The 27,230-nt window shown below is 42.0% G+C and overlaps 1 protein-coding gene across 1 annotated transcript; it reads right to left on the bottom strand.

Moving 5' to 3' along the window:
• Positions 1–126: 126 nt before the first annotated feature.
• Positions 127–21,929, bottom strand: lman1 (lectin, mannose binding 1). The gene is given in 13 exon segments (NM_001247993.2): positions 127–3,084; positions 3,597–3,715; positions 4,635–4,782; positions 8,583–8,653; positions 9,595–9,806; positions 11,077–11,209; positions 13,132–13,190; positions 14,467–14,590; positions 15,088–15,187; positions 15,847–15,908; positions 17,054–17,161; positions 17,246–17,400; positions 21,702–21,929. Coding segments are annotated over 13 exon segments (1,536 nt in total). The 5' UTR covers positions 21,910–21,929; the 3' UTR covers positions 127–3,047.
• Positions 21,930–27,230: the final 5,301 nt, after the last annotated feature.

Here is a 27,230-nt window from a genome sequence, read left to right as displayed (position 1 = left end):
CTGACTCGCCGGAGGAGACAGACAGACCTGACTCGCCGGAGGAGACAGACAGACAGACCTGACTCGCCGGAGGAGACAGACAGACCTGACTCGCCGGAGGAGACAGACAGACAGACCTGACTCGCCGGAGGAGACAGACAGACCTGACTCGCCGGAGGAGACAGACAGACCTGACTCGCCGGAGGAGACAGACAGACTTGATTCGCCGGAGGAGACAAACTTGATTCGCCGGAGGAGACAGACAGTTTCAATAGCAATTACATTTACAAATATTCATACTGGAAAGTTGCTTAGAATTATATTTTCTTTTTAGGCAAAAAATTATTTTTTTGGTTTGACATGTGGGTGGTGTAACTAATGGGGGTAAACTATGGCTGCAGTGGGGGCCAGGGGTACCAGACCCCCCAACCCATACTGGCAGCAAGTCACAAAACACCTGCAGCCTGACCGTGCTTATGTACCAGTACAGCTTCCTCCCACCTTGATTGGCTGGCTGCAATATGTAGGGAGGCAGCGCAGTCTGAGACTCAGTAAAAGGCCACTGTACCCTCAGAGTTTGTGCTTTAGACTGTCAGGTCACCATCACCCATTTTCTTCTTAATTCAGTTAAGGCCTGCCCACATCCCAGTGGTAGAAGGGCAAATAGAAGACACACATATTGAAACCGAGCCCAGTGATACAACTGTATGTTCTTCCGGTTGGGAACAGGGGCAGCTCTCAGGCTGCTGTAGAAACCAAGCAGAGAATTGGCATTTTGGTACAAGTAGCATTTTAGACTTCAAGCCGCGAGGGGTAAAATAAGGAGGAGCTTCATAAGGCACTTAGAAAAAGATACAAATATTTAATTACACTTTCCCTTTAATTCTGGCAAAATCAGATTAGGAGCTTTGCCTTTAATTCGGGGCAGATCAGATTAGGAGCTTCCCCGTTAGCGGGTAAATCCTCAGTAAATGTTTATACAAGTGGCACAAAAGTAGCAACGTGAGAGGAAAGAATGGCCCGTGTAATAAGGTCACGGAACCACAAGGTTCTAGACCAAATGGTGTTTACCGAAGCACTGTATGAGCCAATGGGGTCTCGTTACAGAAAACAAAATACAGAAGCACCATCTGGTATGGGACAATGTGTAATTAAGGCAGCAAACATCAATAACAACACTTTTGGTAACAGAACAGAACATCCGGGTAAAACAGTGTTCCTTAAAGGAGAACTAAAGCCTAATAATGACTCTGGCTAGAAATACTGTATTCCATAAACAGACCTCACTGTACCAGCCCACGGTGCAGACAGTCCTAAAACTGTAATGATCCAGGCCTTCAGAGCCGTCCATTGGAGCTCCCCATCTTGAGTCTTGTGTGGCCTTCCTTTGTGTCAGTGGCACTGCACATGCTCAGTGGCCCAAAACATAATGAGGGCTAATTTAACAACACTGAGTACCATAAGGAGTTAAACATCAGACGGAGATATCAATATAATATTGTTTGCTGAACTATTTCATAAAATCAAGCAGCTTTTACCTGTTCCACTCTCTGATGTGACTTTATTTGGTCTTAAAGAAGTGTTTCTGGTACAGTCCCTTCTACTCTGAGCAAAGGTATGGAGAGGGAGATTCTTTGCCACAAAGCAACATCCAAGTGTTGGAAAGACTGCTGCAGGTCACATGATTGACAGGAAGGAAAGTGCGGCTGCTGAGCAGGAACGTAGTCAAGGTTACAATTTGGCTCATAGATATGAATGATCAGATATTAAGGATAAACTAAAAAAAGATCACAGCTTATATAACACAAAGGTGTTTATGGCAACATTACGACTGCGGAGGCCGATGCACATACAAACGGTGATACATTGCATTTCAGGAGTAGAAACGATCATACATACATCATATATATATATATATATATATATATAAAGACAGTAGTGGTCTTGTTTCTATTTGGGCCACAGATGAGAAACTGGGGGCCCTCCAAATATTGTCACCATCCGGAAGGGGCAGCCAGTCGCCCAAGTGGCGCCAGTCTGTCCTACATCTAACATTCTCTCGCATCACCTCTTTGAGGCAAATATCCCTATTTTGCACAACAAAATGATCCACTGTGATGGTGAGGCTGATTCACATTTGCACCACATTTAAACAGACAGCGACGCCTCCCACAGTATTTATTTTTTTTACAGGAAGACGTCAGTGTCACCTTCCTAAAGTGTCGGTATCGCTTTAGCCGGAAGTCGCTGCTCCTGCGTCCCTGTTGGACAGCTATGCTCATAAGCTTATTTCTGATCCTTTCCCCAATTATCCGCACTAATAATAAAAAATAACATTTTTTCCCTAAAACATTTCTTCTCTAAGCTGCAAAATACTTTTTATTCAATTAAACTAGATCAGTACAGGGAAATTACGCTTGTAGAGTAGAATTACAGCATAAGGGGGGCTTCTGATTGGCTGAAGCTGTGAGCTTCCCCTAAAAGCCCACTCATGGGGCTTCCCATTAGTCAGTGGAAAATGGCCTATGGTTATACAGAAACCCCTATGCCCAGATCTTGAATTGCCTGAAATAACTGCTCCTATTGGTTACTTAGCTGGGGCAAGGCCCTTGGCCGCAGGGTATTATTGTTTATACATATTGTTGGCTGATACTGAGGGTGGCTGGCATAGGGTTGCTGTTCATACAAAGTGGCATAGAAGCTGGTATAAATTAAGCTATAGAAGTAAAGGCGTTTCAGAGCTTTAGTTCCCCTTTAAAATCCACAAAAAAAAATAAATTGGTGGCCCTGAGGAAGATTTTTACACAGGTAATTCATAAAAATAAACAAATGGAGCCTCTTTAATGGACAAGGGTTTAAAAAGTTTTGTTTAAAAAAAAAAAAAAAGTTTTCATTTTGTGCCCAATTTCGATTGCCGGAGACTAATAAACAATAAGTTCATTTTGTTCCACAAGAATTCAATAATTTAATCTAATGAAGCATCTCGTTACTAAAAAAAAAAGTTCCTCGTGTACAAACGTACGCTTGGCGCATCCTGACGGACGGACGTAGACCTCGCAAATGCGTCATCAAAAGAACTTCTTGGCGGCTGCTTCCTGCTGACTCCTGCCAGACACAAAGGGATAGAAATGTCAGCGAGTGGAAATATCTCTGCCATGTTCCTGGGGGGGGGGGATACATTGGCCGTAGAGCCCACTATTCACTGAAAGCCCCCTCATCCACCTACAGGTACCATGTATCAGCCATCTAGGGGACCCCTAGCCCTGCCCATCAGAACCCCTGAAGGGGTCGTTCATTTTTGAGTTTGGAGTTTCAACAGCTATCTGGTTGCTAGGGTCCAAATGACCTTAGCAACCAGGGAGTGGTTTGAATGAGAAACGGATATATTTATAGGAGAGGATCTAAACAGAAAATGTATAAAACTGTAGTCCCAAAGAGTAATACTTTTTTGGCTGCTGGGGTCAATGATCTCCATTTGAAAGCTGTGAAGAGTCAAAGGAAGAAGGAGGCAAATAATTCAAAAAGGATAACAAATAATGAAGACCAATTGAAAAGTTAACTAAAAGTTTAATTCAAATATGTTTTTTGAGGTTTGCTTTCAGGTGAAATGTACTTACCTGTACATAATGTAGCCAAGGAATAACACTGTCTGTATAGCCACAAATATAAAGAAGTGGGTTGTGGTTAAACAGGAGGGAAATGGAGGCACTTCTGGACACTTCTGTACCTCATGTGGCTGGAGAAAAAAAAACAAAAAGTGCCCGTTAGTACAGAGAGGACTTCTGCCCAGGGCCTGGCTGTGCTCTGCACCTAGCACTGGATTTATCAGAGCAGTGATGGCACAGACCATAGGGCAGGTATAATATACAAGAGCCTGTTGTGGCTGATTGTCAACTTGTACATCTGAATAACACAAATTAGGGGGCCTGGCAACCTACATGGTGCCTCCTTCCCTCCCTTCATGAATACAATGTTACCAACCACAGGCAGCCCTGTATTCATGGGGGCAGTTGCAGGCCTTTGTGCTCAAGAATGACCTGTGGCAACTCAAGTAAATAGGATGGCAGGGTGCAAAATGCAAAAATACAGCAAATTGCACTGCCTTCTCAGTTGTAAAAGACACTGAACATATGCAAAAAAAAATTCTCTGTACTGACATAATCCAAAATATGTAGTGACATATTCCCAAGACATCTAGTGGGAAAAAAAGTTGTTGAAAATGTCATGGCTACAACATATTCACAAAAAAATGTCACAGCCATGACACAGATTATGATATCTGATCCAGACTGGGACAACATAGCGAAGCATGGGCCGATCTGGAACAGTGTGTGGCCACTGAATACTTTAATGTATTAAAGTAATTATAATATAATATGCTGTTCCCCTCCATGTGTTTGCTTCAGAAATCCTACTATAGTTTACATAACCAAAGCTGCTGTGTAGCCACGGGGGCAGCCATTCGAGCTGACATAGGGCAAAATGCCTACGTAATAGCGAACAGATAAACTCTGTAGAATATAATGGTGTTTTACAGAGTTAATGTGCTACCTGCTATGTAACCTGTTCCTTTCCTCCTTTTTCCCAGCTTGTATGGCTGCCCCCGTGGCTACACAGATACTACTAGAAATGACAGACGGAGTGTCGAACGTTACCAAGCTCTTCTGCACCAGATGCTCAATGTCCCTCTTTACGACGTGGAGATGCTCCTTGATATCGTTGAAGTGCTGCGTCGACTCATAACCCCCCGTGCCTAGGTGCTTATTTCCGCTAACGTGCCGCACAGTCTCGCTTATAGAGCTCCTAAATGGCAACAAAATAATAAATGGATTATACCGACCATCAGGAACAGTCTAAGGCAACAAAACCTAAAATATTATTATTATTAACATTTATTTATAAAGTGCCAACATATCCCGCAGCGCTGTACAATAAGTGGGTTACATACATTGGAAATACAGAGTAACATATAAAGCAATCAATAACCGATACAAGAGGTGAAGAGAGCCCAGCCCAAAAGAGCTTCCAATCTATATTATTCATTATCAACAATACTGGCAAACTTGCCCTTTACTACCACTGGTTCAGCCAGCAAGCACTGAGCTCCTACTGCTAACAATATAGCCATTTGGCCCCAAACTCCCTGACTGCCCTGTATTCACTTCCCTGCAGACATATTTTGCCCTCTCCATCAGAATGAATGGCATGTTCAGATATTCTGAGCTTTTTCCAAAAGAAATTAATACAGTTTTGCAAGACATGAAGAGGCTTAAGGATAAGGAAAGATTTAGGGCTAAGGTTCAAGATTACATAGAACATAACAGAAACTCATCTCCCATATGTACGGCCGGGACACGCGCCCTCGCTGTTGTCATTACAATAAAAAAAAATCAAATTAAAACCCTTAGGCCATGGGCCTTTTGCAGAGATCTGTAAAGTGCTCATATAAGGGATCAACTGTGCTCCTTAATCAATATGCTGGGAACATTCGTCCTGTGGTCGTCCCTGCGAGTGGGGTTTATTTTCCCTTTGCAAAGAAGATTAAGGTCTGTAACGAGAATCTTTATCATCATGTGGATTTTAATCCCTTTTCTACTTCTGGCAAAAGACACTATGAAAAATAAACCCTGGAGTTTTTGTACTTGACACTTCAGCAGCATTGGGAAATCGGCGGCGCAGGCAAGTGTCCGAAGCACCAAAGACATTGAGCAATGGGAAGGTACCTGTACCTTTCCTTCTCCTTTAAATGCAAGTTTATTTGGAGATTTGATAAATACGCCCATACGTGTTCCGTCAAACTGAATGTGAACCCTAAGGGTCGGGTCAAATCTGAGCTTTGGCCAAATCCTAAACCAGATCTGGTGCATCCTGACAGGGGACCTAGAGAAACTTCAGCAAACTTACAGCGCGCATTGATGAACCAGAACAAAACATAGGGGTGTCCCATTTATATAACTGACCTCTGGGGGGTTGGCGGTCCTAGAGGCTTTGTTTGTTAGGACTTCAGTCCCGGAGAGAACTGAACAGGCCATAGAAAAACCAAGGGTTAGGGTTCCCCCAACCCTAACAGAACATAAGAGTGCATTGTTCCAAGTGCTTTGGACACTCAGATTTTAGACAGGGGAAGCAGAGACACAAGTCCATAACCAACACCCCATAACTGCCTGTTTGGAGAGCACCCCAATGCAGCCCCCTAAAAGAATGCCTTTGCTTGCCCTAAGCTGCTCGGTTGTTTCAGTGCCCTTCAGATGATATTTTCCTCCCCAGTATTAAGGTATAGGCAATCCCTTCTGATCTCACAAAAAACAAAAAGAACAATGGAATGATAATAAAGCTAGAGCCGCACTTAAATTGGCAACAGACTTTACTATTTCTCCCAAATCCCAAATCTTTAAGCAAAGCATAGAAGACATAATCAATGATTATTAAATCTTAACTGACATATCTGACCGGCCAGTCTGTAATCAGATTAAGACAAAAATCCATAAATCTGCAAAAAAAAAAAAAAAAAAAAAAAATAGGAAAACGACTGCTGTTTCTGGGCAAAATAAGATGATGGACATGTAAATATGAGCAACCCAAAGACTCATTAGGAATTTCCTGCTAAGCGCCACTCCCAAATACTTCTTTAATCCGCCCGAAACATATTAGGGGAGTCGTGTAAGCGCATCACCAATATTAAATAAGAGAGACTTGAACTGGTAAATCTAATTTGGCTTCCTTAGGAATAAAGATTTGTGAAGAATATTAATGCCAAGGATTCCCTGGGAAACAAAAGTAAAGATAATCTTTCGGAGACAGCTGACCTATATAGGCCACGGCACAATACAGAAGCTGCGAGTGCCCAAACTGTACATCTATTGCATATAATGTATATTATGTACCTTTCTGTATAATATTTGGCTTATATTCAGTATTCTGCAAAGCAAATTAAGGGCAACAAATTGAGTGCAGTAATGAGACAATGTATAACTGGCCTGGGCACTAGGGATGCATCAAATGCATTATGTTTGGATTCAGCTGAATACGGAACCAAATCCTAATATATATATATATATTATTATTATTATTATTAACATTTATTTATAAAGCGCCAACATATCCCGCAGCGCTGTACAATAAGTGGGTTTCATACATTGGACATATAGAGTAACATATAAAGCAATCAATAACCGATACAAGAGGTGAAGAGAGCCCTGCCCAAAAGAGCTTACACTCTATATGAATCTATTATTATTATTAACATTTATTTATAAAGCGCCAACATATCCCGCAGCGCTGTACAATAAGTGGGTTTCATACATTGGACATATAGAGTAACATATAAAGCAATCAATAACCGATACAAGAGGTAAAGAGGGCCCTGCCCAAAAGAGCTTACAATTAGGATACAGAAGGGTTAAAGAGAGCTGTGCAGCGAAAAATTTTCAACTTCCATGTTTATGTGACAAAAGTCACTTGATTTTAAGATTTGGGATTCAGTTCGGCCAGCAGCATGGATTTGGCTGAATCTGAATCCTGCTGAAAAAGGCAGAATCTTGGCTGAATCCCAAACCGAATCCTGGATTTGTTGCATCCCTACTGGGCACCCTCCCCAATATTTGGCTGTTACCAGGTTGCTCACGTCTGATACTATATAATATGTAGATGTAACACAGTGGTTAAACTTTGAACTTGTCTACATTCAAGACCTTGAATAACCATGAGCCCAATTTCGGCTAATCTAATTGGTCAGGCCGCATGCCTACGCTGATCTACTCTGCTGATTTCCCCCATGCACAAGATTTCTGCATGTCTGGATAAGGGGGTCACATGAACCCACATCCCAAGGGGCAGATTTGCATGGTTAGGGTTAATTAAATGGGCTGGGCTAAGCACCCGAGTGTCTGTGTGTAAATACTACATACATTTTTATATTTTTGTTCCTTTTAAATTACCCCCATGAAAGTCTAAAGTATGAAAATTCAGACCAAGGTGGCCCTATGGGAGAAGCCACATGGAGTGTGATGGCTAGGACAGTTGCTTATGATCACTGCTGTGAACATTTTCCACACCGCGCTTCCCTGTTACTAATAAAAATCGTAGTTCCCTGGACATCGGCCCATGCATTAGGTAGTGAGATGGACAACAAGTCGCACAGGTTTTTTAATCGCAACCTTTCTGCGACATCAGTAGTGATGTTGCATGGACACACCGGCTAGCCCGCCCCATTCCCTCACAACCGCTGCAACTGCAACGTCCGGGTAATTAAGTGCAGTGGGAATAGCTTGGGGCTGCAGTGACTGTGAATGGATGAGCCATATGCCCCCTGTAGACTCACTTTATACCAAACAATGAGCGCTCCCTATCACTATCACTCCCTATGGTGTTCATTTTCAATTCCCAGCTTTACGGCATCAGCTGACTGCAAATTGTTTCCCCGCAACACATATTGCAGATTGACTTACATCTCCCTGATTTATTCTACTACCCTAGAGAACAACACAACCGCAGCACAAAATTCCTTTACCTCGGCTGACATCGGACCAATAGCAATGCATATATAGAAACTGTATTGTTTACCCAGAGAATAAGAGAAATATAAACTGCTGTATTCTGGTTACCTCATATCCGCCATCTGCTGTAAGACTTCCCTCTGAGTGCTGAGCAGGAACTGCAGGTCCGCAGGTGCAAACTTCAGTGGGGAAGACAAAAGGTGGCAGTTAGTGCAAGTACCGCTGGGACTGAGCAACAGTAATCAGGCAGCCATTTTTTCACATTTAGTTAAAAAAAAAAGGACAGAATATGAAAAACTACACTGTGTGGCTGATGTGCATTAAGATGCAAATGTGGCCCTTCAGAATAAGCTAGCAGCTTCTATGGGCCCTCCCCGACTTCCTCTCAGACAAGCCAGGCTTGAAAATCTTATTGGCACACTGATACTGTCCTCTCCCCACAAGCCTGCATAGGCCTCTGTGAAAAACGAATCATTTGCCCAGGGGCAAATATCAGATTAGCCCATTTGCCCCAGAATGTAGGAGGCCAAATCAGACCATAACCTTGCCAAATGGGCAGATCTTACTGTGTTCGGCAAGCTATAGGTGATAAGTAGCATTAGTGTCCCCAGCAGCAAATCAGATCCTTGATTTAACTAGCTAGTTGGTAACAGACTCCTCAAAATGAATTTCTGATTGGTTTCTATGTGGAACTGCACTGGTCCAGTTTAACATCTACGTTAACAAATCTCTATGAGTGGAATATATGTTGAGTAAAGAAAATGTAGTGGTGGTTGTGGACGAACTGTAGCAGAATCTATAATACTGACTTTTACAGGTTACAGGCGCCCAATTGCCTGCCCCTGCACTAAGGATACTGGGACTTATAGGCCACAAGATCCAGAGGGCGCAGTAAGCTTGCTCATTGGATACATGCAACTTCACTGCCTCTGCTGTTGCGATCATTTTGTTAAGGAATCACAACCCCAGGCCAATTAATAGGATTACCCTTGAGTAAGGTATTGTTTAGGTGGCCTATTTGATAATACCTTAAAGACGCCCAGTAAAATAAACAGATCATTTATGACAGTCTGGCCACCCAGCTTGCCCTATGACTGGAGACATTTAACTCTTGCCCAACCTGTTGCTGATGACCAGGGCCGCCTGTTCCGGCTCCATCTCCGGCACCTCTCTTGGCAATCTCATCGGTGACCGCTGTCACATATCTTCTCTGCTCGTCGAGGATCATGTCCAACTGCCTGTTGAGCTGCTTTATTTCTAGATGAATGCGGTTCTGACCCTCGAAGATTTGTCGGAGCTCGCGGTCGTTTACAGACTCATACATGTCATCCACTGCACAGAGAAACCATTACTTTATAATGTACAGCCATCTGTGTGCCAACTGCCTGGTACCCCTACGGTTACTGGTGTACTAAGGGGCATATTTAGTGTGTAAGCCAACATCCACCGGTAATGTTGCCCATAGCAACCAATCAGCAATTAGATTTGAACAAGTTAGCAAAGATTTGATTGGCTGCTATGGGCAACATCACCGGTGGATATTGGCTTACACACTACAATAAATATGCCCCTTAGTATGCCGATGATCATCAGCCCATTAGCTAATCCCGTATACACCAGTTGGCTGCACAACATCTTTACTACAGAAATGAATTGCTTACGGACAGTTTGTAACAGAACTTTATACTCAAATATATACAGTATTTATTTTATTCGTTTATAACTCCGCATTCATAGCGCTGACCTAACTTCCAGGGTAATTACCATTAATATTAGGGTTCCTTCCAACAATGGAATATGACTCTATTTCTTAAGAAATGTCAGCTTTTGTTAAATTTGTTTTGTTACCAATAAACGTTAAGATTTTTGATTGATGGGGTCAGCGACCCCTTGACCACCAGATATCATATCATTCGGCTAAAATGAGGCAGAAGCGGAATGCTAATAAATCAAAAACTATAAATAAAGGAAGACAATCGCAAAGTTGATTTCCGGTGCTTATACTAAATGTATATTTGGGCCATAGTGTAAAAGATGCACAATTAATAACATATGAATAAACTAAAACAACTAAATTCGCCATCTATAAGCTTTCAAGGTCATGTAGAAGCCAATGGGAGCCAATTGTAGCAATCTTTATTAATTTGTGGTTTTAGAGGTTTTGAATCCATAAAGATTTGCACAAAAACCAAAAGTATGTTTATTAATTTATGCTTTTTCAATTAGACATTTGAGGTTTTAGAGAAAATGAGTTGTGGTTTCAAAAAACCGCTAAAATGAGAATGTTGATAAATGGGCCTCCAATTCTCTTCCCAAAGGTGCATATTTGAACATCCGTTTTTCCTCTGCTTGTTTAGAAGCATTCTGTCAGTCACCACTTTAATATCTAATCCTTCAGGAGCAATATGCACGTGGGAAATATCTGAGGAAGCTATTCTGGAAAGCCATTAATCCTCTTTCCTATAATATTACAATGTAAGTAGTATGGCTGGCAATATGAGCTAAAGAGCGGATAAGCAGTTACATACACGGATTTATTGTGGGGAGCAGAAACACTGGAGATACCGCATCACGCCCCCCACTGGAGTCTGAGTGCACTTGCCTGGTTGCTCCGCTGCCTCGGGGTGATCCTTCTGAAACTCCTCTTTCCTCTTATCCAGCTCTTGTTGGAAGTTGTCAAATTCTTCCTGGTACTTGTCCTTTTCTTCCTTTGGAATCTCTGTGTCGGGCGGGGGCTGTAGGGCACAAGTGTTTATTTATTGCCAGAAAAGGAAACAAACAACTAAAGCAGAGAATAGAACCATTTATCCAAGACCATTGTAGGCCAAACTTGGACAGCCTATGGGCATATACACAGGTTCACTGGCTAACCAAAGAGATCAAGCCCATGCACACAACTTGCAGGGTTTTTTTTAACTAAGGGAGAACTAAAGCCTTACAATGAATCTGGATAGAAATACTGTATTTCATATACTGAACTTACTGTATACCCTATAACTGTTATAATCCAGGCCTTCAAAGTTTTTGATGGGCTGACATCAGGGAGTGGGTCCCTAAGCTCAGGTTATATTGTGACATTTATATTGTATATATACAGTATATAGTGAGTGGGTCCCTAAGCTCAGGTTATACTGTGACATTTATATTGTATATATACAGTATATAGTGAGTGGGTCCCTAAGCTCAGGTTATATTGTGACATTTATAGTGTATATATACAGTATATAGTGAGTGGGCCCCTAAGCTCAGGTTATACTGTGACATTTATAGTGTATATATACAGTATATAGTGAGTGGGCCCCTAAGCTCAGGTTATATTGTGACATTTATATTGTGTATATACAGTATATAGTGAGTGGGCCCCTAAGCTCAGGTTATACTGTGACATTTATATTGTATATATACAGTATATATTGAGTGGGCCCCTAAGCTCAGGTTATACTGTGACATTTATATTGTATATATACAGTATATAGTGAGTGGGCCCCTAAGCTCAGGTTATACTGTGACATTTATATTGTATATATACAGTATATAGTGAGTGGGTCCCTAAGCTCAGGTTATACTGTGACATTTATAGTGTATATATACAGTATATAGTGAGTGGATCCATAAGCTCAGGTTATACTGTGACATTTATATTGTATATATAGAGTATATAGTGAGTGGGCCCCTAAGCTCAGGTTATACTGTGACATTTATAGTGTATATATACAGTATATAGTGAGTGGGCCCCTAAGCTCAGGTTATACTGTGACATTTATAGTGTATATATACAGTATATAGTGAGTGGGCCCCTAAGCTCAGGTTATACTGTGACATTTATAGTGTATATATACAGTATATAGTGAGTGGGCCCCTAAGCTCAGGTTATACTGTGACATTTATAGTGTATATATACAGTATATAGTGAGTGGGTCCCTAAGCTCAGGTTATACTGTGACATTTATATTGTATATATACAGTATATAGTGAGTGGGTCCCTAAGCTCAGGTTATACTGTGACATTTATAGTGTATATATACAGTATATAGTGAGTGGGGCCCCTAAGCTCAGGTTATACTGTGACATTTATATTGTATATATACAGTATATAAGCTCAGGTGAGTGACAGCAGCACAGACCAAGTGCAGAGAATCAGCAGAAAAGAAGATGGGGGCTACTGGGGCATCTTTGGGGCACAGATCTTCCCTGTTAAAGGGCTGTATTGGCCTTTGGCCAGTAAAGAAGCTGGAAACATAATGTGTAGTATTTTTAGCCTATTTCTTTGTTAAGCTTTAGTTCTACTTTAAAACATAATCAATTTTCTATTTATGTTGCTGGCAGAAAAGAACTGACTGGATCGTTTCTTTGTAACTTGCCTGTTTACAAGGAGACGGAATAACAACCCGTAGTATTTCCACTTCATTTTCCTTTCCTTTAACACAGGGTCGAACTCTAGGTCATACCAAATACACTGATGTGCACACATACTCGGGTAAGTTGAAATGAGCACTTTATAATTCACCCCATGTGTGCACAAAGTTACTTTTTGTTTGACATTTACAGAAACCAAATCAATTCACATCAACATTTAACCCATGCAGTGCCAATAGGTGAGCACAGAGACAAATGTTATAAATGGGGATGGAGGGGGGATTTAAATATTCCTACTTACAGCTTCCTTTCCAGGTTCAGTCAGTTGGAAAGTCAGGAAGGAGAGCACGTCATGATCATCTGTTACCAACAAACGCAAAGAGAGAGTTAAGATAAGTAACCAGATTTGGGAATAAATTAAAATGATGATATTGCTAGATTTCTGCCATAAAAGTGGAAGGTAGTTGCGCTGGTTATAAAATATAAAAACGAACCCTCAACTAACCCACAATTATTCTGTTTTTTGGTTGTTAGGGTCACTGACACTCGCAACCAAAAAGTATCTAAGGAAAATAATGGACACACAAAGAAAAAAGCAACATTTCTTGTTAGAGACTAAAGGTGGCCATACACGGGCCGACTATAGCTGCCGATATCGGTCCCTTGGACCGATTCGGCAGCTAATCGGCCCGTGTATGGGGAGAGCAGAGCGGCCTGGCCGACCGATATCTGGCCTGAAATTGGCCAGATCTCGATCGGCCAGGTTAGAAAATCTGGTCGGATCGGGGACCGCATCGGCTTGTTGATGCGGTCCCCGATCCGACTGCCCCATTGCCGCCCACATAATCCGATCGTCTGGCCCCAGGGCCAAACGATCGGATTATTATTTTTTTTACCTAAATGGTCCCCGATATCGCCCACCCGTAGGTGGGGATATCGGGGGAAGATCCGCTCGCTTGGCGACATCGCGGATCTGCTCGTGTATGGCCACCTTAAAATGTAATTTTATGGTGAAGATAACAATCATACCTTCCAGCAACAATTGACACAAGGAAAGCCACACCCTAATCTGCCCCATATAACCCAAATGTGTCCCCTTTTCCATCTGAAACCCACCTTGTTTTTCTATAAGCCCCGTTTCATTAAAGGGGATCTGTCACCTTAAGAAATAATTCCAAATCCTTTTCTATCATGTTATTTGAGCAAAATAAACTTTACTCACACTATATAAACCAGCCGGCACAATTTTGTGGGCACTGTTATTAAGGCAAGCTTTGTTTCATCCCTAATATCTTATGCATTTGTCATCTAAGTGTTATCTAGGAAGTGCTGAATGGAAAGTTAAAGTAATTGCAATTAAAAATCTGAGCTGTTGATCATATATTGCCTGCCCCGCCTCTATGCCTCAGGCATAGAGGTGGGGCAAGCAATATATGATTGACAGCTCAGATCTTTAAATTCATTTATAACGGGTATGGATGATTATTAAAAAAATAATTTGGGTTTCATGTTTAATTTTTTAAGACCTGATTCTCAACCACAGTCACTAAAGAAAACACTTTGCGTTTACTTTGCACAAAAGGCAACAAACCTTGCGCGACAATGAAATGACGAAGGGACAAAGCAAAGTGATTACCTGCCAGGCCCCCAGTAGCCGCAGATATGCCAAAGTAACCTTGGCTTGGGAGAATCATGTTTTCCACTTTGGCACAGAACTCATAGTCCTCTTTATCTGGTGTAAAGCCATTGTTAATCATTATCTACAGAGAAAATACAAGGAAAAAGCAGACGATTAGATATGGTTTGTTTTTATTCTTATAAATATATAATCTGCAGTCTGGTCCATTCTGTATGGGACCAAACTGTAAACTATATCCTTATAAATGCTTATTTACATTGCTATAACTTAGAGACAAGCACACTACTACAATGTGCGCCTCTCCTTGCGTCTGCCACCTTATGATCTACTCTCTTGCTGATGAACACCCTGCCCCAACAACCGCCAGATTACATTGGAGTTATGTGGCCTGTAGCCTTGTGCCTTTATATGGTCACGTAACTCCTCTGTGAATTCCAATGTCTGTATAAACTACAGTAGGGGGGTAAATTATCCAGAATAATATATAAATGGCTAATAAAAGACTGGGGGCATATCAATTCATCTGCACAGGGCTAGTGTATGTGGAAATTAGTACAGCAGCCCTGTGCATCAGAACTAGAACCAAAGTCAAATAAACGTAACTGTCAACTTACTTACCGTTAATATCTTTTTATAATACGTGATCTTTGCTCTCACTGGGTAAGGTTTATTCCGGAAATCCCTTAGACATGAAGCCAAAGCCTGTGTGGCGCCATCACTGCAAAACCACATATATTCTGTTATAGACAGCTACCTAAGATAATGCTACTACTATATTATAATAGCTCTTACTCATACAGATAAATACAATTATGCAGAAAAGGAATATTCACTAGAAGCAGTACCTGCCTACAGAGCCACCATCAGAAACTTTGGGGCCCCTCACAGGTTATTTATATGGGGCCCCCATGAACCCAAGTGCAACCCAAATATTGTTCCACAACCCTTGTGTGTGCAGTATAAACAGCTGAGGGGGACAGTGGAGTTTGCTCTAAATTTAATCCCTTCTCACCTAGCTGCCCCTGCTCATTGCTTGATAAGAAAGTTAAATAAGTTTTCGCATAAGTTAAGTAAACTGCGTAAATGTAGGGTCCCAATGACCTTGCTGTGAGCCCATAACTAGTCAGTTATAGTTCATAGAAATATTAAAAATAATTAATGTGCTAAGAAGTATTAGCAATTTTAATTGGGGGGTCAGTGGAGTTTATATGGAAGTTACATAAGCAGCGTTGGTGTGGGGCCCAATAACCAGTCATTTCCCTGCTGGGAATGACGATATAATTCAGTATATAGCTCCCAATATAAACAGCTGATGTGACTCTATAATAACCAGCATCTGGGAAGCATCTGCCTTCCCTGTCAACTGTGAGAACTTACTTCTGGTGGTCATACTGAAGCTTGCCGTTGTTACCCACAGCCAATATGGCAGGATTGTTTTTCTACAGAAAGGAAAATAAATGCAACAATTACAATGAAACTTTCAATACTATACAGATATATTAGCTTTCATTGGATGGAACTAAATAAATGCTTTCTTTCTGCTTCACTTTCCCTCATGGGGTCTATTTACCAAAATAAGGGCATAAAATACACCCCATCATCACCTGAAAGCCATGGCTTGCTTTATAACATCTGTGTGTTAATTTACACGTACACAGAACCCACTGCAAATTCCTGGCAAAAAAAACAAATCAAAGTCCACCTAAAAAACCTTTGTGCATTTTTTTTCCCCATTGACTTTGATGAATTACACCAGGTTTAAGATATGGCTAAACTTAATGGGGTTGTTTACCTTAATAATAACTCTTAGTATGATGTAGAGTAATATTCTTAGACAATTGTCAACAGGTCCTTGTTTTATATTATTTGTGTTTTTTCACTTATTTTTTCACTTATTAAGCTTGTTTAACTCTCCAGTTTGGAATTGCAGCAGGTATGTGGTTGGTAGGGTCTAAGTTACCCTAGCAACAAGGCAGTGGTTTGAATGAGAAACTGGAATATGAAGAGGGGGAGGGTCTGAATAGAAAGATAACTAATAAAAAGTAACAATAACAATAGATTTTTGGCTGCCGGGGTCGCCAATTTGAAAGCTGGAAAGAGAAGAAGTAGGCAAATACTTAACAAAAAAATTAAGATCAATTGAAATGTTGCTAAGAACTGGCCATTTTATACCATACTAAAAGTTAATTTAAATGTGAAGAGGTTTGGGTGAGTAAAATAAAACATGTCTATATAACTACCAATAAGGGCTGTGACTGGCTATCTGGTAGCGCAATGTGGACTGGCAGCCTACAGGTTTGGTAACACACATGGTCTTTGTGCCTCCAAAACTTGCATGACACTCAGAATTAAAAAAAGGAACATCAGCTTTCAGTGTGCTATTTATTTTACAATATTAACACAATTTTTTCAGCATAAACGACCCCTACGTGTTAACCATTAACTCCTGTACCAAGGCTAAAACCAAACAGGTGTTTTGCCCGATATTCAGTTTCTAAGTCTACAACAAACAGCGAGTGCCCTATACCCCACCGGCTCAGGCACACACCATGGTGCCAAAGTCCGCAAGCAAAATCAAACAAACCTTTCCATCATTATCAAAGGAGTCAAAAAATATCCCAACGCCGTTCCAGGAATCAGCTGCACCGTAGACATCTCCTTCAAGCCCTTGGGCGGCAGTGTACCAGATTGCCTGCAGGCGATATAAAGAGTGAAACGAGTCAGTACCAATGCTAAAACTAGAAACAAATAGAGCAGAATATGAACAAATTCATACCAATCCGTCAGCCCCTATTCTGCCCCGTCCGGTGATTCGGAACGTCACTTCCAGTTCCCAGTTCTGAAAGTTTGCTATGGCTTTTGTCCACACCGATCCTTTCTGACTTTTTAAAGATGGAGTTATCCGAATCTGATCGGCGCTGGGAATGGCGTCTAAAAGAGAGAATATATGAGTGGGTCACAATGTACGACCATGTAAGACAACGGCACTGCTAAATAAAGCCATGCCAAAGGCTGTATAGGGCTCTTTTAGGTGAGATGCCAATAAAGCCTGAAATCTGGAATAAAAGTAACTGCATTTAACACTGTGCCATAACGACCACCATATAAAATGCAGCACAGTCAGTGAAATGGTGTCACTACTCAGCAATGTCACTGTCAAATGGGGGTCACTGACCCCGGCAGCCAGAAATCTATTTCTCTGTGAGGCTCCAGTTTTATTGTTATCGTTGCTTTTTATAACTTATTTTTGTATTCAGTCCCTCTCCTATTCATATACCAGTCTCATAATCAAACCAATCCCTGATTGCTAAGGTAATTTGGACCCTAGCAACCAAATAAGTGCTAAAACTCCAAACTGGAGAGCTACTAAACAACAATGGACATATTTAAAAAACTACAAATAAAAAAAAATGAAGACCAATTGCAAATTGTCTCAGACTTTCACTCTCTACATCATACTAAAAGTTAACTCAATGGTGAACAACCCTATATTCTGTATCCTCCTAGCCACATCCGACCCATCCATTCCTATAGAACAGAACTAATCAGTAGTACTGGCAGTGTAGTACAAACGGCTGCACTATCACGCAGGTGTCCTTAAAAACAGAGCAAATAGTTCTCATACCACTTGCCGTGACTCATGGGTCTGCAGCTTGGGAGTAGCAGGATTCATATCTCTATGATGCACCAAACTCGGGACTACATGGTGCTATATATAACACAGGAAATCCACCCCTAAACTAAAATGATACCGTATAATTGCTTGAGATTACAATACATTAAGGCTCAGGCTGAACTATAATTCGCATCACTACACAAAGACCAGAAGTGTGCTGCAGCCCTTACAATAAATGTTTAAAAAAAAAAATATACAAAAAGAAGGGGGAAGTAAGCCGGCGATAACGGTTATTTTCAGATCAGTCAAACCTGAAATTCTCAGTTTCACTCAGATTTGCATGGCCGCTGCTTGGCCTCAATTCACATCTGCTTATTCTGCATTCACAGTCTGATAAGTCTGACCAATGGCAGGCCTCCAAGTCTCACAAGGAGCGATAGGGAATACCTGTGCCAGTGCTCCTATGGATTAAGGTTCATCAATTAGACAGTCTGCAAAATCTCACTATGATTCATCTTTAACCGTCTCAAGGGTCACAGTCGGCCCTCGGCTATCACTTCTCCTGCGGTTCTGTTGCTAGGGAATGTTATCATATGTTCTTTATTATTGAAAATCAGACCATGACTTGGATTTGCCTATAAAGCAGTTCTATAACTACAGGTATGGGATCTGTTATCTGTAAACCCATTATCCATATTATTTTTAAATTATTATAATTATAAATTCATATTTAGTAGCTATGAGGCACAGAGATCCTAATTACCCCTTATGCGGAAAACCCCTGAGCATTCTGGATAAACAGGTCCCATAACCGTACAACTAAAAATCCTGAGGTTTGTGCTTGATTAATGTCGCTGCTTGCTGCCTGTTTAAACTAGCACATAGAGTTGAATGAGACAGATTAAGTCAAAGCACAAACTGGGACAAAAAACAGACTGCAAAAAAGGAGACTCCCCTGAACTGTCAGTTTATTGGAAGGTGTAAAACGATTTCTGCTCCAAACCAGAGACAGGAGGCAACATTCTCACAGACTAGAAATCTCATCACGTCCTTTTTGGCACACATGTCAGAGATCCCAGCGCAGGGTTTGTGCACACCTAGCCCACAAATAAGGGAAAGACTGGTTTCCAGTCCCCAGGTGCTCATTAATAATCATTAAGTTATTTCCAGTTATTTCAGAAAACTTCCCAGCACTACATCACAATCACACATTCATTAAATACAAAAAATAAGGAAAAGGCAAAGAGTATGGTTGCCCTGAGCTCACCAGGGGGGCAACGCCCAGAATATGCCACTGGCAGAAGGACACATATATTCTCTAATAACTACAGATAAACGAGTAGTAATTCAGCAACATTAGCCACACTTGTCATTATACTCCTGGTATTCCCTAATATTCCAATCATAAAGCTGCTCATGGCGTCCAAGAGAAACGCTACTATGTCAAGATAATACCACCGACTTTCCACAAGTTTGCAAAGGAAAAATTTTTGCAGGCTTAAAACCAGGCCCAGACTGGCAATCTGTGGGTTCTGGCAAATGCCAGAGGGGCTGCTGTAAGGTGCCATAAACACTATTTATTGGGCTGGGGGGGGGGTGTTTGGGCCTCTGTACTCAGAATGAGAGGCCTATTTTGAATGCCAGTGCAGACCTGCTTAATGCCCTTAAAGCTTCATTATAGATAGAAAGGAATGGGCATCAATAGGCTGTGCCCTTTGCCTGCCCTCAGGCCAACTTGAGCCACACGTGCCACACTACTTACCAACGGACACACGTGGGCCTCATTTATCAACATTGTCAAATTTGCCTGTAGGCAGTTACTAATAGCAATTTTCAGCACACCTGCAAGTAGAACAATGAATGCAACAATTTGATTGGTTTGCCATGGGTTAAGGTGGCCATACACGAGCAGATCCGCTCGCTTGGCGATGTCGCCAAGCGAGTGGATCTTCCCCCGATATCCCCACCTACGGGTGGGCGATATCGGGGAGCATTTAGGTAAAAAAAATAATAATCCGATCGTTTGGCCCTGGGGCCAGACGATCGGATTATGTGGGCGGCAATGGGGCAGTCGGATCGGGGACCGCATCAACGAGCCGATGCGGTCCCCGATCCGACCAGATTTTCTAACCTGGCCGATCGAGATCTGGCCAATTTCAGGCCAGATATCGGTCGGCCAGGCCGATCTGCTCTCCCCATACACGGGCCGATTAGCTGCCGAATCGGTCCAAGGGACCGATATCGGCAGCTATAGTCGGCCCGTGTATGGCCACCTTTACTGCCCATGGGCAAATGTGCCCAGTTTTGATAAAGACCCTAAGTTTTGTCTAAACCATCCCAGCAACAAAACTGTGGCTACGCATTGCTCTGCTGAGGAACAGAAATAAACATGGAGCTTGTATGACAAGGTAGGTGTAAGTGTGTATGGCCAGTATAATAAGGTCACTATGTGAATGACAGTATTTAGACAATAAGGTTACTGCTCAGCTCTCCATTCCCATTTCCTAGCTATTTCCCAAGGGTAAATGGGGCTGTAACTGCTCAGGTCAGACCACTGGTTTCGGCCTGTTGCCCACTCCCCCGGACACTGGCAGTCAGATTCCATTCAGCGGAGGTTAACCATCCTGTTCCCACAGAGACAATGGGTTCAGCTTGGGCAGGCAAGTCCAACAGACCGAATCCAATCAGGCACAGGGAGACGTCTCTATCATTCATGGGCCCCGGGGCATGCACTCTTGCCTTGAGGAAGTCTCAGTTCAGCACTGAGTTTGTAAACATTCTCAACCTTTTCCCATGCTTCAGGCACCAACAACTACAGCAGCACCTTTAGGGTGAAGACACGGAGCTACTAGTAGCATCTACTTGTCGTGGCTACTAAAATAGACAGTTCTGATCATTTACTGATAATTGTCTCTACATGTATTTTAGCAGAGGCAATTCTCAGTATTGTCTATGGAAGGGGATTTTCTGGCGTTTAGTAGATGTGAAAAAGTAGCTGCTACTAGTAGCTCAGTGTGTCTTCACCCTTAAAGCTGGGCACAGAATGGTCGGCTCTTATACACAGTACAGATCAGTCATTTGACAATGAAAACATTGATTTGCCTACTTACCCTTACTAGCACTACATATTAGTGGGAAGCCATAGAAAGCCCTTCAGTTTCATTACTGTTAAGGCAAGGTAGTGTGTGTTCTGTAACTCTATGTTGTAAATAGGTCCTTATGTCTCTGTCCCCCTTGTGGATAACCCCCAGTCTCATCAAATTCTAGATTCAGAATGAGCAACATGAAAAATAAATATTAAGGGACACTAGAGGCATCAATTGCAGGTACCATGGGAGTCATGTCCCACCTGGGCCCCCATCTGTTGTGTAACTACAACTCTTATCATTTCTCAGTTTGACTGGGAGATTAAAGATCTGATGCAGGGAAGGCTAAATCACTAATGACAGCCTCTGAGAAAGTGTAAAGCAGCAACCTGAAGCTTTTAAGCTGTATAAAAACTACAACTCCCATCATGCTCCTAATGCATCTGGCTGGCTGTGGATACTGGGCTTAATAATTTAGAGCTGCAAGCAGCAGTAGAATCATTGCCATTGATGTGCTGCCCCATACTTACTGCCAGTGTGGCTCCAGAATGGCACAGAACCATCACTCTGTACTAGGTAAGGACCCTTGAAGCTGTATTTATACTCAAACCGGCGGTGCGGGGTGTCCTGTGCCGACTGAACTTCATTGGCTCCCACCAAGCTTAGCAGCCACAGAAAAAGAAGGGAACGGAGCCCGGTTGCCACACGGAGCTGCTCCTGCTGTATGGGCTCCGCCATCTTGCCCAATGCTGACGTAGCCATGATAGCAGAGAAGCTACAGAGCCAACAGGGCGCTCGGTGATTGGCAGCCAGAGGTGGGAATGGGCGGGGTTAAGTAAACTCGGCTGTCAGAAAATGCAAGCGCAAATGTAGTCCTCCGGCCGCTGAGGGTCGCTAAACAGCCTGCTTGTTACAGTGTTTGGAACTCACTAGTCGCCATATTCCTTCCTGGCAAAGGATTCTGCTGCTGTCTTGCTGCCTAATAGAAGCCGAGCAGCTGCTTTAGCAAGTCAGTTGCACTTGTATGTCGTGTGCCTTCCTTGGTCTGCCAGGGCTATTATAGGAATGGCGGAGGGGGCACTTCCCAGGGGCTTCTTGGGTCTTGGGAATATTAAAACGTTATATAATTTCTTTTAAACCTTTTTACGTAATTATATGAAATCTAAAGTAATTTTCAGTGAAGTCAAACCTGCACTTTTCTTGCCCAGCATTCCACTGAAGAGTTGTAGCGTTAAATAAATGGTTATTTAGCTCGGACGCCATAATAGGCCCCTCCCTGCTTTGCTGTGGGCCCATCTCTGGGTGCTGACATTTGAAAATCATTAAAAAACAAACACAGTAGATTCCTATAATGACTTGCGCCTTTACAGAACTACTGACAGTATATTGATGGTGACTGATAATAATTTAGCCATTAATACATCAATAACTCAAAATTAATTACTCACATACAAACCATCCAAATGCAATGGCTCCAACAGAAAGCTGCTTTGGCTAAATAAGCAACCAAACAACTAACCTGAAGTAAAATGTAGCTTATATGTTACCCTAATATAATTACCGTATATACTTGAGTATAAGCCGATCCGAATATAAGCCGAGGTAGAAAACTGGAAAAACCTATTGACTTGAGTATAAACCTAGGGTGGGAAATGCAGCCGCTACTGCTAAGTTTCAAAAATCAAAATAAATACCAATAAAATGACATTAAATGAGGCATCAGTGGGGTATATGTTTTTAAATATTTATTTTAAAGAAAAACAGTAAACTAGCTCTGTAAGTGCAGAAGAGGGTCAACAAAAACAATATGAGTACTACCCCATGCCCATTGCGCATTAGCAAACTGGCAGCAAACCCGGTCCCGGAGGACACGTAAGGGGAGCGGGCCAGGGCACTTGAGGTACTTGAGTGTACCCAAATTTAACTTCTGGTAACTTTATAATATAGGAGGAGAATGTGGGTTTTGAGGGCCCTGTGAAGGAATCTTTGCTCTGAGCCCACCAGTCAGGGAAAGTCAGATTCACTGAGAGGTGCCAATTTGTTAGGTTGCATTGAGTGACTAAAGTTGCTTACTTATAACCCTGGGCCAAAAAAAAATGCACCAGCACATTGACATCCCTAGTAAATTCACTATATTAGGAGATATACTGTGGCCCTGTCTGTGCACTCTGATTTTATTTGTATTTTTCCTGTATTTACTTACACAAGGACAGCAGTTGTAACTACTAGCAGGTCTGGCTGGAATCACCATGTCCCTGATGCACTTATGTTTGTTTTAGAAAGACAGCAAATCCTGTGATGCACCCTGAGGTCCTCAAGTTACAGGAGCCCAGCAGCTGCATCTGGACTGGGTAAGGGGCCACTACTGATACTGTTATCATAAAACTGCTGCCCTGCCTGGATATTGAACTTCCCATAGACTTGATTTGGGGTCAGTTATCCACAATTTAAAAAACCTTCCTCAACTTTGTCAATTCTTTAGGCTTAAGCGTGCTGCATCTAATGATGCTGGGTGCAAAGTTAAGCCTGGAGCTAATGACTGGTCAAGAGCAAAGAGGGCATTTTGAACAGAGTTCTGATACTTGGAGTCAGAGTCAGCAAAAATGTACCAACTCTGACTACTAAAAAATTAAATTTGCAATGAAAAAAAAAATACAATATGTCACAATGTCCTATTTCCAGATAATAGTGATAATAAAGTTCTTCTCTGTCCAAAATAAAGCCTAGTGTGTAGTTGTTTCACTAGCATGGAGTCCAGCTGAGCTTTTAGAACCTTATTGTTTTCATTTCTTGTCTTTTGTTTAAACTTTAGGTTTAGGGAATGTTTGTGGTTTCTTTAAAGGACAAGTAAAGTCTATTCACTGAGGGGTGCTAGAATGATAAATAAAATGAAGCGCTATTTTTTTTCCCCAGTATGGTGCTCCTGTTAGGAGAGAAGCGCACCAGCCTGTGAAAAAACACTGAGCGCTGCTCCACCATTTTACTTACCTTTCTACCTTCGTCCCAGGCATCCCCTGCGCAAATTCCTTTTCACTCATGCACAGTAGAGTATATCCGTTGAGATTTCCTCTACTGTACATATGCAGAACGCCAAGCACCACACAATAAGAAACGAATGTAAGGAGATGCCTGCGCAGGGCTCTGATAGTTTTTTCCACAGGCTGATGGGGCTCTCAATTTGGGTTTTTTAAGCACAAAAAATGGTTTTGCCATGAGAAAAACGTGATTTTTCCACAATTTATTTTGCAACAAAACTGTGACATTTCCTAATGCTAAAATACTTTATATAAAACCTGTTGAGATCATGTAGAAGTCAGTGACATGTCTGTTTTAACCTGGAAGATCTTTCTTTACTTTGTGGTTTTTAGAAATTTTCTTGGGGGGGGGGTTGACACTGGGTTTTGTACAACAATACAAAAAAGTTTCAGTTTTCATGCAACAGTAGAAAAGGTTGCGGTTTTTGTATTTCTTCTGCATCTTTTTTTCGTTCATGCTTTTTTGATTCAGATTTTTTGACCAACATATGCAGAAATGGTTTTAGTCCTGGTTTCAAAATATTATAAAACTACGAAAATCCAAATGTTGATAAACACCCCACCTTAGTGATCTATTTCACTTGGGGGTGCGTAACATTTTGGCAGCCCCCAGTGAAATAGACTTTACATTTTTTAATAAATAAAATAAATAAAAAGCCACAATGACATAGGCTTAGTCATAGATTTAGACCCAAACATGAACAGGATCCTCATTCATGTTGGCAGTGCCAGGCTTGGATGGCCAATAGGGCCAGCTTCCCTGTTAGTAGTTCTTTGGTTTGTTCCCAAAAGCAGACGCCATCTTCATATAGCTTTAACATTACTGAGCTTTGGCATGGATGAAATCAACATGGGAAATACATTAATATATTAAAAACCGAGGTACCAGTGGTTCTACCACTAAGTGGAAGGATTTATGTACCAACTCCACAGCCCTCGTTTAGATTCAAGTACCTTTATAGAATGGGGTTAAGCACGCAGGTTAAATACTGGAGCGCAACTGCGTAAAACAACATTGACCCACAATATGAAGCCTGCCGATCAATCAAAATTCCCAGTACGTGACTACCAGTGGCAATCATAGAGTGGCCATGGAGAGTGAGTTGCATTATCCCTGCTTGCTTTTGAGGAATAGAATCCTCACCAAAAAAAAAAAAGTAAGCACTGAGGTAAATTGAAACCCTTCATTTTGTGATTAACTGAAGAGCTATTCAGAGCAGGTTTAATTGTGTTACCTGGGTTAGACCACCATGATCTATAACCTAAGGGGCCCTCCCAAGCCAGCCACAGAGATTGTTATTCACTAGCCATCTAATTAAACACACAGGCCAACCATTCTCCCACTGGGAACACAGTGACAGTGTATCCACCTGTCAGGTCAAGGGACATTTATGACTTCCTCCAGAAATCATTTTAAAAAGCACTTCCCTGTTCATATTTTTAAGGTCAATGCATTTTTCTTCCATTGATGGGATACAGATATCTGAATGACAAGCAGTACTATTTGAGCCAGAAAATGCGCACTATGCTGTCGCAGTGGAAAGGAGCTCCTGGTATAGGCGACCATGCATACAATGAGTGAATCTCCCAGCTTGCTCTTTATGCACATGTGTTTAATGTAAGATTGGGGGACTCCTCCCCTAAAACTACTTCATATGCATAATGAGTGACCTAGGGGGCTTCTTATTTCCATGCTTAGAGTCTCAACATGGCTGCCCAAGCCAGAAACTCCCTTCCAGTGGGTGGAATTGCACTTTAACACATATTTATATTTCTACCATATTTTGCAGCTCTGTACAACAGTTACATTAAGGGGGACATTTACTCTAGCTTGGGCTCTGTAGGTAGAGAGGTTTGCTTACATGGGTTTTCTTCCACAACGTAAAAACATACAGGCAGGTTAATTGGTTCCTAATAACTACCGGGGGGGGGGGGGGGTGTGTGATTGCACTGGGCTAGAACCCACTTAGGGACCTCTGAAAACCCATGCCTATGCAAATCTGTAAACCTGGACTGTGTCGAAACCTGCACCTTGGGGCCCAGCGCTAATAGTTACATATGGGGCTGATTTCCTATGCTGAAATCAGCCTTTCCTTGTGCCTGCACCACAAGCCATCGCGTTAGCCTGAGTGTAGGCACACAGAGTAAATTTTGGCACTGAACTGCATACTCATGTGTTTGATGAAATTTTCTCCAGGTGCCTAATCCTGGGCCCAAGCAATAGCTTTGGGTGCAGCCATAGGGGAAGGCTGGTGCCATTATAAAAATCAGCCCATTTGGCATTAGCCTTAAGGTGACCATAAACAAGCCCACCCGACCGAAATCTGTCCTAAACTTGGCCAGATATCGATCGGGCAGGTTTGATTTTCCCATCAGGGACCACATCTGCTCGTTGATGGTCCTCACTCCAACAGGTCATATTCCTATCACTGTAATTCCCTAGGGCCAAATGATCGGATTACTCCAATATCGGCCACCTTAGGTGGGCATGTCGGTGGAAAAATCTGCTCGTTTGGCGAACAAAGCACTTCAGAATATATTGGCGCTATCTAAATAAAACATGTAATAGAGAATAAAACAGAAATAAATAACGGCTTTAATAGGTAAAAATAGCCCCACATGAAGACAGTCATGGCCGCAATTAGTTCAGAATCGCACTGCACAATTATCCACACTGAGTATGAAACAAAGGACCTCTCCATGAGATTAGCTAATAGATGCACAAAGACAACAGAAAAGTAAGTGTCAGCCTCTGTGTGACAACACTCTGTCTCCTACTGGCCTGCCACTTCTCCCCACTGAAAGGGACACCTTCAGGGATCAGGTCACTTGAATTCCCTGCAAATTCAGTGTCATCTTAGCTTGACCAGTTCTGGAAGGACATATTAACCTCCTCTTGTGATTTTCAGAGGACCATTTGAGTTTAGTGAGTAATTAAGGGTCACATGCGGGATAAAGAACCAGATAATCTTGGATTACGCACAGGAAGCTTTGTTTCCAAGACAACCCTGTCCGAGGGGGGTG

The sequence above is a fragment of the Xenopus tropicalis genome, chromosome 1 (assembly GCF_000004195.4).
Source record: "Xenopus tropicalis strain Nigerian chromosome 1, UCB_Xtro_10.0, whole genome shotgun sequence".
NCBI classification, from domain to species: domain Eukaryota; kingdom Metazoa; phylum Chordata; class Amphibia; order Anura; family Pipidae; genus Xenopus; species Xenopus tropicalis.
Note: the sequence above shows the minus strand (reverse complement) of the source record. Positions and strands in the feature narration are given on the sequence as shown.